This window comes from Neolamprologus multifasciatus, chromosome 3 (genome assembly GCF_963576455.1).
Source record: "Neolamprologus multifasciatus chromosome 3, fNeoMul1.2, whole genome shotgun sequence".
Taxonomy (NCBI): domain Eukaryota; kingdom Metazoa; phylum Chordata; class Actinopteri; order Cichliformes; family Cichlidae; genus Neolamprologus; species Neolamprologus multifasciatus.
This window is the reverse complement of record NC_140441.1, coordinates 32,675,538-32,698,115: the sequence shown is the minus strand read 5'-3', so window position 1 is coordinate 32,698,115 and position 22,578 is coordinate 32,675,538. Positions and strand designations below refer to the sequence as shown.

The 22,578-nt window shown below is 40.2% G+C and overlaps 2 protein-coding genes across 2 annotated transcripts in view; both read right to left on the bottom strand.

Moving 5' to 3' along the window:
- The window catches only part of LOC146522623 (uncharacterized), a 42,987-nt gene extending 22,575 nt beyond the window's left edge, over positions 1–20,412 (bottom strand). Inside the window, exon 1 of the mRNA XM_085153476.1 lies at positions 19,167–20,412. Coding sequence (XP_085009602.1) covers positions 19,167–19,318 — 152 coding nt within the window. The 5' untranslated portion in view covers positions 19,319–20,412. The remainder of the gene's footprint in view (positions 1–19,166) is intronic.
- Positions 1,584–6,320, bottom strand: LOC146522624 (zinc finger BED domain-containing protein 4-like). The gene is made up of 2 exons (XM_085153583.1): positions 2,708–6,320; positions 1,584–2,567 (listed from the first exon to the last, which is right to left on the bottom strand). The coding sequence occupies exons 1-2, from the start codon at positions 3,190–3,192 to the stop codon at positions 2,294–2,296; spliced, it is 759 nt and encodes a 252-aa protein (XP_085009709.1). The 5' UTR covers positions 3,193–6,320; the 3' UTR covers positions 1,584–2,293.
- Positions 20,413–22,578: the final 2,166 nt, after the last annotated feature.

The following is a 22,578-nucleotide window of genomic DNA, read 5'->3' as shown; positions in this document are numbered from 1 at the left end:
ATATGATCGGATTTATCAGTGAGCTGCTCCGAGGATCACTGAAACTTCCAACGGAGATGGATATTAAGACTGAGAGGGCACATCGCTGACTTGGCCCTGATCCACAGACCCTCCTAGATCGATAATAGTGAGATTCCTAGACGCAGGAATAAAAGACAAGATCATACAGCAAGCATGGACCCAGAAGCAAGTCTTTTTTCAAGACAAGCAGATCTTTCTTGACCAAGACTGTTTGCCTGACCTACAGAAGAAGAGGGTGGTCATGCTTAGGATTAATATGAGTAGACTACACTTACTAGGACCCCTTATACAAAATTGTGTAATATTGGTTATTTGAGCATTAAGCACTTTTCCCACAGAGAAGGAGGGTCACACTTCTCTGCCGCAAACCAAAAAGGGGGTTGCTCACAATGTGGACGACTGGAAGGATGGAAGTCTTGTTCTTTTTTAGTGATAAATTTCTTTCTCTCTGACATATGTTATAGACCTGAGTTCACACTGTATAGGAATTTTTTTTACTTATGTATTAATCACATTATTTTATTGTATAATGCCTTGGTGCCACTGGATTCTAGCATGTCTCACACTCATACAGTAAGACAAATGGTGGGGGTCTAGTAAGGAAGTTGGGGGAAACAGGAACTCCACAGGAAGAGTCTTTTGTCTCTTCGAGGACTCTGGGAGGTAGCAAGGGAGTGTGAACCTTAAGGTGTGAAACAGCTGTGTACTGCCTTTTGTTCCTGAAGAAGGTATTTAACTGAGAGCCATGTTAGGCTCGAGAGACTCTTCTTTGATTAAAGAATGTTAGCTACCAGTCACCGCTCGTCTGCAAGCTTTATTTAATGGAAAACTTCCACAACAACACTTTCTCTTACATTCAATTGTGTTTTAAGCAATAATTTAGATAGATTACCAGCAATAACAAGACCCCAGTCGAAAATGTCTAGAGGTGTCTCAGGCATCATCGCCGAACTGGGACCAGTAGATGTGTGGAGATATCAACATGGATAAAGATTTCACATTTATGTCTTAAGTGTGTGGAAGCCACACAAGAACAGATTTTTTTCTGTATGTCAAAAAAGAGACAATAATTCAATCAATTACTATATCTGACCGTAGCCCAGTTACTATGAAAATTGTTATGGGAATGTCTGATTATTTTAAACACTGGAGACTGAACGTCTCATTATTACCAAACCCACAGGTCAAACAGGAAGTACAGTCTGCTCTATCTGAATACTTTGCTATAATGCTACGGGTGTTCGTTGCTCAAGAATTGGCAGTTCGTCTTGTAATCGGAATGTTGCCAGTTCGAGTTCGGGCTCCGACAGTCTCGGCCATTGTGTCTTTGGGCAAGACACTTCGCCCGTTGCGAAGTGGTGGTGGTCAGAGGGCCCAGTGGCGCCAGTGTCCGACAGCCTTGCCTCTGTCAGTGCACCCTTGCCATCACCAGTGTGTGAATGGGTGGATGACTGAATGTGTAAAGTGCTTTGGGTTCCTTAATTCCTAGTAAAGCACTATACAAATACAGGCCAATTATCACTGCACTTAAGTTTCACTAAAATCTGAGCAAAATCTGCCTGTATTTTTACTTCTCTGATTGCCAAATAAAGAAAATGGAATTTTGAAAGCCTGTAAGTGACTTTTGTGGTGACTAGGGATGCAACAATACTATTTTTTTCAAACTGATACGATACCGATACTTGGATCTGAGTACTTGCCGATACATAGTTTAAAAAAACAATACTTCTACCACACACACACACACACACACACAGAAAAATGCAATGAATTGGAAGATAGATTTTATTTTATTCTCTGTTGATAAAAAATAAAATATTAATAGAAATGGCCAAAAAAATACAATTTCAAGTGAAAAATAAACACTTCTGTTCAATTATTGCAGTGTCCACATTGTAAACAAACAAACAAAATAACTAAAGTATTTTTGCAGTCTCCAGCTTTCAGAGAGACATAACATTAATTAACCTATTGCAGAGTATCCAAATTGTAGTGAAAAAAAATAACTGAACCCTTTGGGTCTCTTTCCCGCTTTCAGGTTGAAAAATAAACACTTCTGTTCAGAATAAAATAAACACTTTTGTTAAATTATTGCAGAATGTCCATATTATATCCAAACAAAATAACAGTGAACTATTTTGCGTGACACTGAGCTGAACAGCCTTTCACTATCAACACTTGTGCATAGTGCTGAAAGGTATCTGTCCGCCACTTTAGCCAGGTTCGGGAACTGCACTTTATTAATCATCCAGTATTGTAGTGGTTTGTCTTCTCATAAAATTGTGGCCTCCCCAAGATATGTTTCTAACTCTACACTAGAACCTACCGCAGCTTTGCCCACAGATGCTGATGCCTGCTCATCTGTAATTTTATCAAACATGCTGTTCAGACTAGTTGTGGGCTGGTCACTGCGTGCTTTTCTTGAAGGTGGTTCATTCAGGTCATGATCCTCCTGCTTATCTCCAGGCAACCTTAGCAGTTCAAGTTTTAGTATCTCTTTGGCATTTGCAGCAGTTATGGTGCTGGAGAAAAAACAATTTGTATATCTAAAACAGAGAAAGAAAAAAGTTAGCTGACAATAGGTTTGCTTACCTTTTTTTTTTTTTTTTTTTTTGCAGTAACATAGTTACATACACAGTCACATTCACACACAGTCAAACAGTTACACACACAGGCATACACTCACCTGAGATTGAGTAGCATGGCGATGCCATAGAGTGGGTTTTCCTCCACGTCAGTGAACCGCATCCTGACAGCTGCAGCCAAGGTTCCCTTCATTGCTTTAATCCCACGGTCCTCATCAGTCTCCCTTGTTAGGAATCTGTGGAGCACAGTGACGGCTGGAATAACATCTTCAGCCATGGCATCTGAAGAGCTGACTTTTCGAGTTAGCTCCTCGAATGGACCCAGGACAGATATCACCTTCTCTTGCAGCGTCCACTGGTAAGCCATCAGCGTATCAGTTAGTCCATATTCAGACATGAATATTCCCAGAGCCTGTTTCTGCTCGATCAATGTCTGTATCATATAAAAGGTGCTGTTCCAGCGGGTCTGAACTTCTTGCTGGAGCCGCCTCGCGGGCTGGTTGACCTGTAATTGAATGTCCTTGAGATGGGAGCTGGCCAGAGCAGAATGTTTAAAATGTCCAACTATTTTGCAGCCAACTGCCATCGCATCACCAACACTCCTCTGTGACAGAAGGCCCTCATGAACAACCAGCTGGAGAGTGTAAGCAGTACAAGGTAGGCTCGGCAGCTCAGCATTACTCTTGGCCTTTATCTTGCGTTGTCCTGGAGCACGATGTAGACGGACGTTGTTTCAGTATATCCCAGGTCTGAAGCATGATATCGAAAGCAGCTGCAATTGTTTGGCTGGTGTGCGAGCCCCTGAATGACTTTGCATGTAGTGTGATTTGATGACAAACAAACTCTTCATCAATCCACTGCGCTGTTAAACTGAGGAGTGATATCAGGGACACACTGCTTGTCCAAATGTCTGTAGTGAAACTTAAGGCTGAAACCTCCTGCATAAGGTTATGCACATGTTTTTCTACCTCTTCAAGTTTTGGCACCATTACGTCCGTGATGTATGGGCAGCTGTGAATCTCATATCGCGGTTCAAGTATGCTGAGAAGACTGCGAAATCCTACGTTTTCCACGACTGACAGCCAGGGTGATAAATTTAGTCAAAGCCTCTGTTATTTTAACTTTCTCTTAACATTTTTTGTCGCTTTTCCTAAACCTGAGTTAACCTGGACTGTTCTGGTCTTGCATTAGCCTTAGCAAACTGGGTGTACTCCAGCGCATGACCTGTCCTCTCCTTCCCTCCCCTGGACACCTTATCAGTAAACAGTTTGCACTCGGCCTTGCTTCTGTCATCTTCAAAACTTTTGAAGAAAGTCCACACTGCTGACACCTTTTTAGCTAGCTACAGGAGCCGCCAGTCTCACTCGCCTAACCCCCTAGCGACATGTCCCCCTAGTGGCCAATCTAAAAAATTACAACAGAAAGTACAGGCCACCCTCTGAGTCATGAAATAAGTTGGTATTGGTTCATGGTATCGGTTAACTTTTATGAGTATGAGTACACACACATTTTATGGTATTGGCCCCGATACTTGATACCAGTATCGGTATCGGTGCATCCCTAGTGGTGACATGGCAGTACTAAAATTTGAAATGAGGTCAAGCTAACCTAAAAATGAAAGCATGGAGCCCTGCTGTCACACTGCTACAAAATATATGAACACATTGCATTTATATTTTAACACTGCTTTTTAGAACATTTCATAAAGTACTGTGTTAAATTTTATGTTAATACACCATGTTTACATGCTACTACTGCTACTGATGTAATAATGTTGGTCACTGAGCAATGTTATGGCCCTAGCAGGGCCTCCTCCTGAAGGTGCTTGTGTGGGTGTGTCCTTCAATCTCTTCTGCCTGAGGTGCCACCTTTTCTTCTTTACACAGCGGACTCACATCAGTAATTAAAGGGATTTAAGCCCAGGAACAGGTGAGCTCTGGGCCAGGTTCCAGACCATACTCCATACCAGTTGGTGGCGGTAATGCACCTTTCGATTGTTTGCCAACCGCCAATACAACTGTAAGAAAGAAGAAGAAGCTCTGGGCCAGAGTGCCATGTGAATGGTTACAGCTAGTGAGCTGGGTGGTTGCAGCTAGTGAGCTGCGTTTTTGCGGTTTGCAGCTAGTGAGCTGCTCTCTCTCTTTTTGACCTGAGGAATCGTCTGCAAAGTGTTTCAGTAAGGCCCACTAGCTGCCTGCTGGTTTCTCCACATGTGATGGTTCAAAGCCCTGGCTATCACAAGGGACACCGTTTTGAGGGTCTGGGGCCACTCTCTGTCAATGTTGTGAACCCACTGAGATGGGATTGGCAGCTTCCGCAGGAAATGCCTAACCGTTGCTATGGGGTTTGGTAGGTGGAAAGCCTGCAATTTGGTGATGAAATTGTTATGGACTTTTTTGTTTTGTTTTGGTTATCGTAATCATTTGACAAACCATGGGTTTGTATTTATGGGAGGGGGTGTTATGGTCCTAGCAGGGCCTCCTCCTGAAGGTGCTTGTGTGGGCATGTCCTTCAATCTCTTCTGCCTGAGGTGCCACCTTTTCTCCTTTACACAGCTGACTCACATCAGTAATTAAAGGGATTTAAGCCCAGGGACAGGTGAGCTCTGGGCCAGAGTGCCATGTGAATGGTTACAGCTAGTGAGCTGGGTGGTTGCAGCTAGTACTCACCACACTTTTGTTTACAGACCAAAAAAAACAAACAAAAACAGACTGTAAATATAATGCTCAGTGTAAAGAGGGAAGTGATTTCAGTTTAACTATAATCACCACTCGAGTACAGAGAGGCACTGGAACAGTGTAAAACTTTTTGAGGTTCTTCTTAAACTTTAAACCTCTCATATCACCCATTACAACTTTTTATATCTGCTTGCCTACACTATCCATTTCCCCACATGAATCTGCACCATCTGCCTCTCCTGCCCAATAGGACCACAGGTTTTTTCTAATAGGGCTTTGGAGCGCGATGTCACGAGAGGGGGCGTGGCCAGGACTTTTGGTTGAGGCGCCATGTTTCTGGGCCAAACAAAGCGCTAGCAAAAGAGGAGCGAAAGCACACAGATAACACCAGCTATGGTTCATTCTTGCTGTGGGGTCGGTTGTAATGTTAGATTGTACGACCAGCAAGGGAATAAGCTTAAAAATGCTTTATCTTTTCGTCTTGATGCATTCTCAATCATCCAGGAAAGTAAATCTACGAAAGTTGATTCTGTTCATCTGGACGTAGCGTTTTGTGGGAGAAATGTTTTGTCACTCATCCAAGTGACTTCTTCAGTCTCAGCTGACTGCAGGTTTTCCCAATCTTATAAACAGTACATTTGCATAATGACTGAAACCAGCCCACTGAAGGAACAATGGGCTGTGAGGTCAGTTCCTTAATCTTAATTATGCAGATTCTCATGACCATTGATTAACAACCACTAACCAAAACCCACTGATCAAAGACCACTGATCAATGGCCATGAATACCATTCACAGAGAGTTGGGGAATAGCTGCAATCATAGCATTGTAAGATGGCGAAAGATGTACCCTTAGGCCCCCTCCTTGATTCAGAGATGGTCTTTCCCTTTTCACGTAAATGGCCTCCTTGACTCCGCGCTCAAACCAGCGTTCCTCCCTGTCCAAGATGTGTACATCCTCATCCTTGAAAGAGTGTCCACTGGCCTGTAGGTGTGAATAGACTGCAGAGTCCTGGCCTGACGAGGTAGCTCTTCTGTGTTGCCCAAATATCCTTGGGCAAGATACTAACCCCATGTTTGCCTACTGGTGGTGGTCAGAGGGCCCGGTGGCGCCTGTGTCCGGCAGCCTCCCCTCTGTCAGTGCGCCCCAGGGCAGCTGTGGCTGCAATGTAGCTTGCCATTGCCAGTGTGTGAATGTGTGTGTGAATGGGTGAATGACTGAATGTAGTGTAAAGCGCTTTGGGGTCCTTAGGACTAGAAAAGCGCTATACAAATGCAGGCCATTTACCATTTACCATTTACCATGTTGTGCCATCCACTTCGCCAGAGGTTGTTTGGTTTCCCCGATGTATAAATCCGGGCAATCCTCCTGGCACTTAACAGCGTAAACTATGTTACTCTGTTTGTGTCGGGGGACCCGATCCTTGGGGTGGACCAGTTTTTGGCACAGCGTGTTTTGGGGTTTAAAAGCCACAGAGACCCGGACTCTGCAGTCTTTTGTTACCTAGAGGCTACACAAGCCAGGAAGTACCAGTAACCGGATTTGGTGTGTGGTAGTAACAGGTAAATGAACATTTTTTTTTAATTATTTGGATATATATGAGTGCTTATGTATAAATACACAAACAATATACATATGCTTTCAATTGTGTAATTTAAGTGATCTAGGTAGCTCTGTTTTGGAAGTTCAGTTAATGCTAGAAATGTGATTTGGAGTTTGTACGTGCTTTGTCTCTAGGGGCCACCACATATATTTATATATAAATAAAACCACTCTTTTTTTACATTAGTAATTCCTTTTGTGCATAATTTTATATTATTGTTAATAATAAATTAATTAAAGCAACAAAACAACCTGAAGAGCCGGTTCGGAGCCGAAAGAGCCGGCTCTTTTTAGTGAGCCGAGCTGAAAGAGCCGGTTCTCTAAAAGGAGCCGGAAATCCCATCACTAATTATTGGGCATTATTGCAGGATAATCAGCCTATGAAATGGATGAAACACATCATGACTGGGTTCCAGCGCTACACAAGGGGCACTCCAAAACCCCTGCTTCAAAATACCACCATGCCAATCAGATTACTTCTTCCATGTGAGGGTGAAGAGGTGACCCTTCTTGATGAGATGGTGAAGGTTTGCTGCATTTTGGTCAACAGTGTGGTAGTAAAACCAGGGAAAAATGAAACTTGCTCTTGTTAAATATTCTTAAGTCTTGTGCTGTATAAATAGTGGTAATTTTTCAGAATATATGGTAAATTAAGTAATGTTAGTAGTGGGTGATATCATGTAAACGCTGTCATGATTTTTTTGTAAACATTTTGTCACTTGTAAACTATAAATGACATGGATTTTACACTGTAACTGATGTGATGTTCTATAAAGTGGTTTTTTTTTAAAGGCAAACAATTGTTTGTTTCTTTATTCAACTTTTGAACAGTGATATTCAGTCAGTACATATTCAGTAAATGCAAATTATTTACATGGCAGTGCACTTCAGGCATAAATCTAGACTCCTAGATAAAACATTATGGGTCATTCCCACAACCCACAGCTTTACAGTGTTCCAGCAAAGTATCAAATAGCAGTGATAACTCCTCCACAGTAGCAGGTGGGATTTTTCTTTTTGAGGACGGCTCCTTTTACCTTTCAATATGGATGGTCTGTTTATGTTTTGATCAAGAGCCCTTTTTTGGGCAGCTGAAGAGGAGAAGTCTATCTTATGGCCAGCCTCTGGCTGTATCTTGGTCATATTACCAGGCAAAACCCAGTATGCAGGTTCATCTGTAACAGTCCTTGTGCCACAGATCCGCACTGTTGCTTCTACTTTAAAAGAGCAGCGACATGGGTGCACGACTCCACGACTCCGGCAGTACAGGTGCAGTGGGCGGCTTCAACCTTCCCTGTGATGCTCACAGTGACCCATGGCTGCAATGCTGGTTCATTCAGTCTTTGAGAGTGCAGTACCTGAAACACACACAAAGTTCATTTAAATACAAGGACTTTAATTAGCCAAGGCCGACAGAAATGTGTTTTATTTACTTTATCATAAATGTAACAAAGTGTTTAGAAAGTTAGCACATACATGTAATTTTTCATTTTTCTTTATGTATCCATCTATAGAACGCTGCATGTTATATTCTAAATCTGCCTGTTCTCTCTCAGAAACCTGCCTGCAGAAAATGAACCTAAAGTATGTAATGCAAGGATGTAATCACTTTAGAGATGGAGAAAGCATAAAGTTTGACATCAAGTAACAATTATGGACACCTAATATGATAAGGAGATTCTGCAGGTCATTGAGCAATGTATAAAACTAAAATAAAATGTATTTTTAGTGACACAGGACACAAACACAAAAGGAAGATATATAATTAGGATTATTTATAATAAACATTAATAAATAATTGCAATTTCTTTAACCATACAGAATGACTAAATCCTTCAGGACAATGTCACATCAATGCACTGAACTCACTATGTTATCCACCTAACAGCCTCCACATGTTCTCACTGTAATTTCTCCCTCGTGAATGAATTTATGCTGCACTAATCTGAATGTTTGGGGGAAAATCAAACACATTTTACTCACAGTACTCGAGCTGACTTACCTTTGTTTGAATGACGACGTACTCACAAATCTTGTACCCAATCTTTGCTGAATTGGATGTGTCCCTCCAGAGATTTATAATTGCGAAACTGGTTCACCTTGTATGCGCTGACTCCACAGACAAGGTATGAAAATATATCAGGCTACGTCAATAGCCGTTGGTCTTCAGGGTTTCTACTCCACGGCCGTATTTCATACAGGTCCACATTTCCAATGCAAGCTCTGCAAGTACTGTCTCTTTGCATCCAGACGCAATCTGTCTCTGTACCGTCCTTGTAACTGCTTTTAAGCATGTTTCTGGAACCGTCCTTCCAACACAGTGTGTTTGTTTTGATTCGTGGCCCAGATATATGGCGCAGCACTCCCAAAATACATTGCAGTGTTACGTCAACTCCAAAGCCCTATGATCTAAGCAATTCTGGCTGGAGGTAACCAAACCCCAGACCAGTGACAACAGACGGTGGCCGCTGCCAACATGGACGAGGAATATAAAATCTCAAATTAGTATCTGTGTTCAACCCTGAGTATCTTTCCGGGTTCCTACTTCCTCACTGTGATGAAACTGGAAATTCAGCCAGGGAGATATTACAAAGGAATATTTAACTGTCCCAGTGTGGAGGATGAGAAGATGTTAGCAAAATGGCTGCAACAAATAACCCATTTACATGGCCATTTAACACAGTGAGAAAAGTGTGAAAAGCTAATGTGCTAGCACTGGTTTATGTTATCAAGTCAAGTCAAGTCAAGTTTATTTATAAAGCACATTTAAAAGCAACCAAGGCTGACCAAAGTGCTGTACAACAAAATACAAATATAAAATACAATAAAACGCAAGTACATAAAACACCTCACTGATAAAACAGTAAGTTAAAACAGTAAGTTAAACCTTGCTAAAAGCCAACGAGAAGAGGTGAGTTTTAAGAGCAGTTTTAAAAGTTCCTAGGCTTGTGGAGAATCTGATGTGAGGAGGTAAACTGTTCCACAGTCTGGGTGCAGCCACAGCAAAAGCCCTCTCTCCCCTAGTCTTTAATCTGTACCTGGGAACATCTAAAAGCATCAGGTCTGCTGACCTCAAAGATCTCCTGGGGCAGTGAATGCTAAGAAGCTCTGCCAGGTAAGGAGGTGCAGTACCGTTAAGAACCTTAAAAACCAACAGTAAAATTTTAAAATCAATCCTAAAAGCAACTGGGAGCCAGTGGAGAGAGCAGAGGACCGGAGTGATGTGGTCTCTCTTTTTGGAACCGGTCAGCATGCGAGCAGCAGCTTTCTGCACCAGTTGGAGGCGATGCAGACAGGAACGATATAAACCAGCATAAAGGGAGTTACAGTAGTCCAGCTGTGAAGTAATAAAAGCATGGACCACCCTTTCTAGATCGTTCCTGCACAGGTAGGACTTGACTTTAGCTAAAATCCGTAGATGATAAAAAGATCCCTTGACTACGGAGCTAATTTGTTTATCAAATTTAAAAGCACTGTCAAAAGTAACACCGAGGCTCTTAATGGAGGAAGTACATTTGGAAGTTAGGGGTCCCATAAAATCAAAGGAAAGGTTGGGGTCTTTAGGAAGCCCAAACACAATGACTTCAATTTTACTTTCATTTAGATGTAGGAAGTTAAGAGCCATCCAAGTCTTAATGTCAGACAGACAGGAGTCAGTTCTAAGGTCAAATGGTGGGAGTTTCCCCCCAAAGATGGACAAAAGGACCCCCTAATGATCCTCTATCTAATCACATGAGCCAAGGTGTGAAAACGGGTGTGGGTCACAATCAGCCAGGGTTTTGGGTGAGCTCATTGTGAAACCTAGCCCCACCCTATCATGTGATTTCCTGAGGTCAGATGGCCCAGGATGTGAGTGGGTGTTAAGGTGTCTGGGAAGGGATATCAGAACTGGATTATAGATGGCAGACAGTTGGTGTCGTAAGCCACCGCCTCTGTTCAAAGATGGTCGCTCACAGTAGACACAAAATGGCTTCTTTCACTCCTCTTTCAAACCATTTGTCTTCTCTGTCCAAAATGTGAACATTGGCATCCTCGGAAGAGTGACCTTTGTCCTTTAGATGCAGATGGACTGCTGAGTCTTGTCCTATGGAGATGGCTCTTTTATGATGTGCCATGCGTTTGTGAAGTGGCTGTTTGGTCTCTCCAATGTAGAGGTCTGGGCATTCTTCGCTACACTGTACAGCATACACCACATTGTTAAGATTGTGTTTTGGAGTTTGGAGCAGAACTAAAAAAGTTCCTGATATTAAACTGCTGCAAGGATGAAAGCAAAGACAGATAAATTGACTCACCAGCTATTTCAGTAGATACATCTGTTCAGCTAATTGTTAATGCAATGTGGTGTATTTATTCATGTAGATATCATCAAGATGACCTGGTGAAGTTTAAACTAACCATCGGAATGGGGAAGAGAGGTGATGTAAAATACTTTGAACATGGCATGGACGGTCTGAGTATTTCAGAACAGAAACTCAAATAGACACTAGTTACAACCAAGGTATGTAGAAGAGCATCTCTGAATGGGGTACAGCAGCGGAAGACCACATTGGGTGCCACAGGAAACTGTTGGAGTAGATGTTGTATAGGTGTTAAATGTATTAAAAATTGTAGACTTATATAAAATCTTCACTTTTGAAACAATTTCAAATACAAAAGAATGTTCACTGAGATCTACTACTTGGCTCTTTTTTTCTAATTTGTTTACTGACCAAACTTTCTTCCTCTTTGGAGATTGTTAAAGTTGTCTTTCGGCCAGCTTCTATTTCAGACTTTATTATTGCCACCGTGCGCAGTGAGGTCATGAGAATCCTAATCATCACCCCTTTTGGATGCCAGCCATCACCCAACATCTGACTGACAAGTCATGTGACATGAGTGTGGGGTTACCTCAGCCGTTAGTGGGAGTCCCTACACCCTCTCTGTTACATGCCCAGCAACAGACAGATGGCGTTTAAATCATCAGAAAGCGAGGACACAAAGTGCTCGCAGTAACCCACACCGGGCAAACCTTGCTGCTACACATGTTGGGTTCATAAATCTCTCCACAGTACCGCCACTTTAATAAGCTTTGATATTTTTGACAAATGACTCGGAGATAAGGGCATCTATCTGCTTAAGCTCAAATGCTTATGTTGTTGCTTGTATTATTATACAAAAAATTTCAGCGGCTGCTTTTGAATTATTCTACATTGATGTTAATTTGTGGTCTTGTGTGGAAATACAATATTGATCGGTAACAGCTGTTTTCACCAGCACTCTGACAGCTGATGTCATCTCTGAGGTCCAGTTAGCCAGAGAGTTTAATAAGAACTGATGAAAAGAAATCACTACTGGCTCAAGCAGAAAGCTGCAGTCACTCAGCACCTCGAGTCTTAGCTGTAGTGACATGTGCAAAGATGTAAAACAATTTATTATGCCAGCACAATAAATGTTTAACTCTGAATTTGCAATTATTTTTAAACTTATTCATTCCTGTGCACATTCTGAATCAAAACTCCTTTTAAATTCTTTTTTAAATGATTTCATGAAGCAAAACTTCTTTTTAAAGTTTCCTGAAGGTCAGGGCTTGCAGCAGTCAAGTCCAAATGTGGTTTCATGTCTTTGTTTTGACTTACGTATGACTCAAGTCCAGGTCTCTGGTCACAAGGCTGCAGCAGCAGCACAAGAGCAGACGGCAGCAGCTGTTCGAAGGGTCAAACTTGGCCAAGTTATAACCCGAGTGTTTAGTAGGTGGAAATTTCTGTAACACTAAATAAAACCTAGTGAGACCACACAAGATAGCCCTTACATATACATAAGCTCTTGCTAAATATCTACAACTATTAATAACAATTATCAGTTACGCACGCCGGGAAAATTCAAAATGGCATTTCTCAAAATAGCATAGTGTATAAAAAGCCCATTTTCCCCTAGTAGCTACTCGAATCAACTCAACTCAGATTTACTGGTTTTCCATTAAAACCCAGTAGGGGTGGGTTTAAATTTTTTTTCCAATTTAAATAGATTTTAGCTTGAATAATGCAATGTCAATTCATGAAATCCTGAACTGATTATTAAATATGAATGTATTTTGCCAGAAATCCCAGAATCTCAGGTTAAGCCTCACAAAACTATTTCAACAACCACCAAACACAAAATGAGAGCATGTAAACAGATTCCGCACAAAGTAGTAAACACAAAGCACAGATCGTTCACCCCACATGGTGAACGATCCATATATGGACATTTCTCAAATGTCAGAATCACAGATTCTGATGCTGCAGGTTTCGACACTCTCCGACTAAAATGCACTGAACCAGCAGCAAAAGAAGATCAAAAGTACGCTTCACGTTTGATAAAAATCCTCATTATTTCCCTTACCTTTGCTGTTTTGCTTCCATCACCATAAAATCACATTTCCTGCACAGCTCTTTCTCTCTCAAATCTCTGTTTTCTGCATTATTCGCTAGCTTATTACGCGCCAGTCTACCGTTGTTTGCAGTGCTGTCAGATGCAGTTTTTTTTCTTTCAGAAATGACCTCTGACAAGAAAGCCTCATTTGTTCTGTTCACCGAAAAAATGTAAACTTTTTAAAAATTAAAGTTTATATTAATGCCTCCTAGAAATTAATGGAAACACTTGAGGTTAACGAGTAGGCACTTGACCACCTGCCAAAACCACGAGGATGACCATTAAGACAAAACAACTTCACATGTAAAATCTTAGGAATCTCTCCCATCTGGCATTATGGCGAGCTCAAACGAGTTGGATATTGGAAAATGAGAGTGATACCACATCATGTCACAGCGTGTGAATATGTGTATGCGCCTAGTTCGAGTTACATCATGACACAGTGGCTTCAATTACAGTTGAGACTTTTCATCACCATCAAGGTATGTGTCATCCCGTCTCAGACACACTCACACATTCGACACTGTATCAACTGATATAGTGAGCTAGCTATAAGACGCTGACTATTTTAAGACACAAAAACAGATGAGTGTGGAAAAGCTAATAAAGGCTTTTGCAAAGGCTTTATTGATTGCTCATTTCCAGTGCCTTTCATCATTTTTAATTGCTGAAGTTGATGTGCGTTTTTGACTGCAAAGCCAAAGGAAAGTTTGTAGCCTTAGCTATTCTTAACCACACACTATTTAAAAATCATGTCACTAAATCATGGTTTTGTACTGTGACATCCTGTCCACAGTTATTACACTTTAAAAGCCTCACTCTGAGGCGGGACTGGTTGGTGACCCAGAAATCCTTTTCACAACTGAATGAACTAATGGAGTCCAACACAAAGTGACCAGGATGTGAGGAAATGGCACTGCCCAAATATAAAGGATAACCACGCCAAACTGATCACTTTATATAGATTTAAAACCATTATATATGTATATTTAATGGATTTATTTTCATACATTATTGTACAGATAACAGATAATGCTAAATCCATTCATTTATCATCATCAGTGTGGCACCAATAGGGCGCCTCATCAACAGCTCAACAGCCCGCTCTAATGATGGGGGCGGGGGTCCCCTCTGTGTGAGCCTAAAGCATGTGATGCAGGATTGTCCAATATTGTGACAGCCATATTTCCCATGATTGTCATATTTTTGTGATATGCATCATCAAGAATAATTTAACTGAAAATTTGCCAATAATCAACAGAAACATTTGGATTATTATCTTAAACAGTAAAAAGTCAATGTTATTGTGGTTTTGCAGACATGCAATTACTAACCATGTGACATTAGTGTGTTCCCCATTTTGGATGACTGGATTCTATTACTTGAATGATGGACTTTTGTACATTTTGCCTGTATCTAAATTAGTATATGTATGCATGTAGGCTGCAACGCTAAGGCACAACTTTCACTTGAAGCCTCACCCTCCACCCAAATTCTGGTTTGTGTTGCACTTTATCAAGTTGTTTGACTGCCTTGCTAGTAGTTAGTGAGTATTTGCACACAATCATGAAAAAATGGCAACTATGGGAATCTGCTAGCAACCAAAACAATCACTGGGAGTATTTTGGTGCAACACCATCTCTGAATTTCACCTAGAACGAGCTAATAACCTCCAAAACAGTCAAGGAATACACATTTCCCTAGAAAGGATGGACAACTTTCAAGCAATGCGCACCAAACCTCAGTAGTGGAAATTGTTTTCTATCACCCTCAAGTGGCCAAAAATAAAGCAACTGCAGGTTTTAAGCCACGACAAAGACTTGGACTTAGGTTTGAGGAACACAGTAAAATCAGACAAACTGGATCAAGATTGTCTGGAAAACTACTTTAAAGCGTCCCGGCCAACGGGCATGGAAGGACAAAGCCACAAAAGACAATGAAAATGAATGGTGTGAACTCCAGGAAGAATGTTTGCACATTAAAGAGGAAAAGTAAAGAAGAAATAATGGTAAAAATAAATAAATAAATAAATTTAAAAAAAGCAAAAACGACAAAGTGGAGAAAAGGGAACAGCTGCTCTTTTAAATCCACTGGTTTGGATGATAACCAGCATCACATTTCACAAACCAAAACCCTCTCAAACATTTACGAGGTGTTTGGTCATATGGTGAGTATGTAGGCTAAATGCGTATGTGACTCAGATAATGTTGCTATAAGGTCAGTGTGTCTTTGAACTGAAGGAGCACTTAGATTTCAGTATCTTGCATAATCACATAATCTAAACATAGGAAATTAGTCAATATTTTTATATCAGTGGCTTAATATGTGATGGAAAAGGTAAGATAAGGTAAAGGTAAGGAGTGTAGCTCAGCTCTGGCTCTTTAGCTTCCTATAGATAATTGGTTTTAGTTTTATAGCATACTGACAGCTTTAATTTGGGCACACATGGCCAATAAATACTGAAATCAAGTCAATACACAACCTGTAAAGAAGTTAAAATTTGTGTCATTGATGTCTACCACCTGGTGGCTAAAAAATATAATAATTGCAATTTAATCATCATTGATCTGTCCAAATCTGTCCCACCACAGTTAGCCTAACCAGCATCAAGCCATGTAAAAGTAAAAGATGACCACAGTCACCACTTTTCCTAATTTTTGGCACTTCCCAGATTCACATATCTTTATCCAAGGCACTCTCTCGACGGGATCTCTTTGGATCTAAAGTGCCATCCCTTTCTTATTTTATCCTGTCATATATTTGGATGAAATTAGCATAGACCTTCTTAACTTGTCTCCAGAATTGTGCTTTATGTGGTTGTGTTGAACTTTATTTAAAAAAAAAAATCATTAGTTGATGCTTAAATCTGATGCTTAAAAGTAAAGATTTGTGCTAAATATAATGGAGAGGTTGTAGCACAGGAGGTACAGCAGATCATTTACTAATCGGAAGCTTTGTGGTTTGATCCCTGGCTGGTCAAGTCCGCATGTCATACATCTTTGGGCAAGATGGTAACCCCAAGTTGCTCTTTGATGCATCCATCAACATGTGTTAGATAAAAAGCACTTCAGTATGAATGGGTGAATGAGAGATGCTGTGTAAAGTGCTTTAAGTACTCAGCTACAGTAGAAAAATGCTATATGAGAACCAGTCCAATTATTCTTTAAAAAAATTCCCTTCATGCAACACAGATGAATGAGAACAAGGAAAACAAAAAAAGACACAAATGCACTCAAGCGATACATGTTCATGGACTAAACATTAAAGCCAGAGATCCATTCTGTCATTCTCACATTCCACACGAACTCACCTCTACACTTCATGCTATTGTCTGTACAGCAGTGCTTGTAACTGACACTGAAGATGTTTATGATGTGATTATTGTGGGGATAGGTTAATTGGATAATCCAAATTGCCACTAGGTGTGAATGTGCGAGTGAATGTGAGTGCGAATGGTTGTCTGTCCCTGTGTGTTGGCCCTGCGACAAACTGGCGACCTGTCCAGGGTGTACCCTGCCTCTTGCCCTATGACAGCTGGGATAGGCTCCAGCACCCCCCGCGACCCTGAAAAGGATAAGCGGAAGTGAATGGATGGATGGATGGATGGATGGATGGATGGATGGATGGATGGATGGAAATTCCCTTGAAGGTTTCCTAATATATCCAATTCAAAAGAATTTCGAGTATTTAGGGTAACAATGAACATCAAACATTTGTGCCATATTTGAGGAAATTGATGTTCAAAAATACAGACAACCAGAAAAGAAAAATCATTTGGTCATGGCTATCACCAGCAAGCACCAAGCAGTTTTTGTGTTTTTATAGAGACTCGAAGTCAATAGACAAAGAAGACCATCGAGGTCTGCTTTGTTATGATGGATGTGCCCATCAAAGTCATACAGATGACTATTTCTCACTTACAAGTGCAGTCGGCCTAGTAGGACCCCGACCCTTCTGTCCATGGGCTCATATCAGTTGTATATTATGGCAAAATTTGTTTATTTTTCTCACATGAGTATCATGAGTATCTGGGGTTTACCTTTCTTTACCTTCCTATGTTTTTATAATATTTTAATTAAAAACTATCATTATAATACAGTTTCTAGCTTCATATTTTAGTCACAGCTACTGATAGGTTGCTGGTTTGTGCAAGATTTCCTAGATCGTCCTGTAATATGTGTTTTTATTATTTAATTGGAGCACCTGCAGTCTTCTTAGCTGTCCCTTAAAATCAATTAGAATTGTTTTGATGGCATAATTTTAAGTCAGGAATTAGAGAATACTTCTCAGTGGGTATCTGACTTGGATGCCTTCCGGTGCCTCATAGGTGAGAACCTAGGCTCTCTCAGATACATAAGAGATTATGTATCTGGGCTGCCTGGCGATGTCACCTTGAAAGAGATGAAGGCGGCAATCTGGGACACAGTCTGAAGCTCTGTTTAGACTGCCCAGGACTCATATAAATGGAAGAAGATGGATGGATGGATGACTCTATTCTTTAAAAGTCTAGATAAAACAGTACAGTACTTCAAGCTTGAATGTTTTATAGATTTTACATAAATGTAAAACTTATAGATTATGGGTGAATGAGTGAATACATGAATTAACAGACGAATGACCAAATGCGTGGGTTTCATTGATGGAAATAAAAGGCTGCAAACTGCAGTGAATGAGTGAATGGGTGAATAATGAATGAAACGCTGAGAAAAGAGATGGTGATACAAATGAAAGGTAAAGACATTGTGATCTGGCCATTAATGGATCCAGTTAAAAGTCAAACTGTCAAACAGCTGCTATGGTAACAATGAAGATACCATAGGTAGCTACAATTAACAACTTCTATCCAAACATCTTGAGTTGCCCATAGTTTCTTCACACCAAGCAAAGGAACATCTTCACCAAGTTGGCTATTCTCAGCCAGATTTTGGAGCAAAGTCAACGTCTTGTTCTAATATAGCAAACAAATCTGGAATCTTCCACTGCAGTTAATCTTAAGACTCACATAAACATCTCTCAGACATGCCTGTAGCAGAAAGTAGGACTAGCATATACAGCCTCAACATTTTGTTAGGCCACTTCACTGAATAACTACAGAGCTTTATTCTCTTTGCCCTCTTTACTTTGCAGTGATATCAGCTGGGTATTAGATGTTTACATTCATCTCCTCCTACCCGGATTTGATTGAAATGGGAATCGAAATCGAGGGAATTCATTGTTGTCATCAACTAAAGAACATTGATGCATGTGTACATGCATGTTTGGTGGTACCATGCACGTACACACATGGATAAAACTTTTAAATACTTTGATCTAGACAGATGGGACACCCACATATACATGCATAGCCCTGTCACGTGCAGTTGTTGTCTTCCTTTAGCTGTAAGAGCTGTTTGGGCCAGGGTTAATACCAAAGGACTATTTCCCACTTGCTAATTGTTCCATATGCACACGTGGCATACAAGAATATAGTCGCCTTACACTGTAGATAAAAGTCTTCACTAACATTTAGCAAGATTTTAAGGTTGACTGTTTCTCAACATTCATCATTAGTACTGTTATTCTCTGTATTTGTACCCCCTGAAAAAAGTCACACAATAAAAAATGTTTTAAAAAGACAAAGGTAGTTTTTTTTTTAATCTTGATTTTACATTATATTTGGTTAGAAATGTTATTTCTAACAAAAGAAATAACATTTCTTTTTTTAGCAAAATGTTTTTTAACGTTTATCCAGGTTGTGATTGTATGACTTTTTAAAACTTTTTTTGTTGCATATTCACATTTTCTCCACACATATGAAAGGTAAAGGCATTATAAATACAAAATGCACACATTCATTGCATTTGTCTCTTGCAGACAGAAAAAAAAGAAACAAAGATATTCCTCTCTCACCCGTGTGCAGGTTTGAAGGTGTTGCTGCTGTTTGAGATTTGCTTGGTTTTACCCAATGTCGAGTGACAGGTGTTGCCGCTGTTGATCTTTGATGGTTTGTTCTGTTTTGGAGAACCTTGGTCCTTCTTTTCCTCTAACATGGCTATAAACATCCATACACATTTATGCACACAAACAGAGGCACAAGCAGCTCACACTTCCTTACTTAATCCTGTGTTTAACCACATTCATACACACCTGCACAATTTTTTATTTAAGATAGAAAGTTTTGAGTCCTTAAGACTTGATCCATCCAACAATCCTAACATTAAGAGAGAAAAAGAGGAATTTTTGTGAATTCCAGGTTTACAAATAAAAATGTAATGCTTCCTTAATAAATCCAGTGCTCGTATTTCTTTTGTGATGAAATCCTGAAGAAGCAGATCCACATTTACAAGTATTTTATGTTACCGGAGAACATCACCAGCCCAATCTGCTACGTGATAAATACTTTTTTTTTTTAAAAAAACCCACAGAAAAAATAGCCAGTAAATCTTTGCAGCTTTCTATAAAGTATATTTTCCAGTTGTCCTTGATTTCAGATTTCCAGCTATCCCAGGGGTAGGGTGATCCAGGACTCAAGCATTTCAGATTTTTTGAGGCTTAAGCCATTAGTGGCCTCAGCGGGATTTGAGCTGCGAGAGACTGAAAGACAATCCGGGAAGAACGCGGCACTAAACTACACCCATCCCACTGAGGCAGCAGCTGGAGAGGGGGAGAAGGGATAGAGACTGAAGAGGAAGGAGTGAGATTCTTTGGAGAGACGGATGTAAGCAAAGTATAGGTTATGATATACATAGAAGATCAAAACGTCTCATCTGTTATCCCTGGCACAATTAATAATACGTGTAAATTCTAAATGTCGAACCTTGAAGTGTTACTGAAGCATGTTTTTTTCTTGATTTTTTTCGACTGATACAGACACAAACATTGTACAGGAAGCCGCTTCAAAGTATTTAGTCAAGCTTCTGTAAAACTACAATATTACCCAATGAGATAAAGTGGGTTACAGTTATACAAACATTTAACTTAAACAGAACTGAGCATGTGCATACATCCAAATACAGACGTGTGCTGTTCTATGGCAGCGGTCCCCAACCTTTTTTGTGCCCGACAATATTTTCACAGACCGGCCTTTAAGGTGTTGCGGATAAATACAACAAAATAAAACTAGTACCGGTACCAAAAAAAGAAGATTTATTCATAACACATGTGAAAAGACCTAGGAAAACCGAGTTAACGATAAAAACGATAACAAAATAACGCTGAAAAAACCCTGAAAACCGTACATTTCACACCTGAGCCTCAACTCTTGCGGCCCGGTACCAAACGACTCACAGACCGGTACCGGTCCGAGGCCCCCGGGGTTGGGGACCGCTGTTCTATGGTATGGTATTTCATAGGCTGGCTTCCATGATGGAGTTGAGTAGACAGCTGCAAAAAATAGGGGGTGGGGGAAATAAATTTTTGAGTCAATGTCTGTCCGACTTTGAAGAAAATCAATTCAAATCAATTTTAGCAGTAATGAGACTCACAGTGAAGATAACTACTTGTATATGCAAGTTAAGGTGAATAATAACTGCTATAAATAGAAATAAATAGACTCACATATTACATTATTTATAGCTTGTCTATAACTGTAGCTGGATCACTGTATAGTATTATTGTATTATACAAAGTTTTGGCATCATCAAATATACTACAGACTTCTACGTTTATCACAGGCTGGGTTTTTCTTTAGTGTTTTTAGAAATAACACAAGCAAGAATCACCATATATCTGTATGTCTACAAATAGACTTCTTACCATGATCAGTACGCCATTATTTTATACCTCTCTGACCATCTAAGACCATCTCTGAATCGAAGAGGGGGCCTAAGGGTACATCTTTCGACATCTTACAATGCTGTGATTGAAGCCATTCCCCAACTCTCTGCGAATGGTACTCAAGGCACTCATGGCCATTGATCAGTGGGTTTTGGTCAGTGGTTGCTGATCAATAGTCATGAGAATTTGCATTATTAAGATTAAGGAACTGACCTCCCAGCCCATTGCTCCTTCAGTGGGCTGGTTTCAGTCATTATGCAAATGTACTGTTTATAAGATTTGGGGAAACTTGCAGTCAGCTGAGACTGAAGAAGTCACTTGGATGAGTGACGAAATGTTTCTCCCATTTCCAGATGAACAGAATGAACCTTTGGGGTAACTATGATGTAGAATATCAGACAAACCAATGGCAACCAATATTCCAGGCAATACATTTCTTTTTTAACACACACTCCAGGTAATGCTTTAAAGACAGCAGATTTAACTTAAAGATACTGCTCTTCTGACCTCTTGTGGCGTTCTGTGTTAAATACATAACATGTTCAATGTATACGAATAATAAGACCAAGTTTTGTTCTTTAGCATACCTTTCATAAATATCCATTCATCTATCCGTCCGTTTAATGTAGGCTTTTAATTTAAGTTAATAGAAGCAATTGTTCGATTCATTCTTGATGGTTGCTTATCAAACAATTTTCGAACTGGTTCTGCATAGAGAGTAAAGTTCAAATGTGCATAAAGTTTTGTCAAAGTCCAAGAGTTTATTACTTCAATAAAACTAACCAATAAAATGAATACATTTATTACTGACATGAAACTGTTGCTGGGTTTTTAGACTACTGTCAGCTGATGCTTGACTTTTTTGTTCTCTTATACTGATGAAAACTGGTGTATCAATATTAACAATCAGCTGAAGCATCAAATATTTTATTCTGGCCATTAATATGCTCCTGTATAATTTAACTGTCTCATTATCCAATCACATAATGATATGATGATCTTCTTAAGTTCAAGTCAAGCATCAGAACAGGGAAGAAAGGTGAATGAAGTTACTCTAAACACAAAGTGGTCTAAAATTGAGGAATATCGCCAGATTGAGTCAATTGGAAGGCAAAAGAAACTCAAATAAGCACTCATTACAAGTAATGTATGCGGAATAGCATCTCTTCAGGCAAAACCACACCAGGTGTCGCTTCTGTGAGCCAGAACATGAAGAGCAGGAAACTGATGCTACTACTTCTATTCACAGGAGCTTACCAAACCTGGACACAGATAATAGTAGGGTCAGAATTTGGTACCAGTGAGCTTTGTTTAAACACCCCAGCCTCCTTGATGGCTAACCATGTCCATGCCTTCATGACCACAGTGTATCCATCTTCTGATGGCTGGTTGGAACTCAAAGTGGTTTCTTGAGCATGACAGTGAGTTTATGGTACTCAAATCTCCTCCGGTCACCAGATCTCAACCCAACAGAGCACCTTCGGGAGATTCCCATCGTGGATGTATGTCTGATAAATCTGAAGCAATTGTGTGATGATGTCATGTC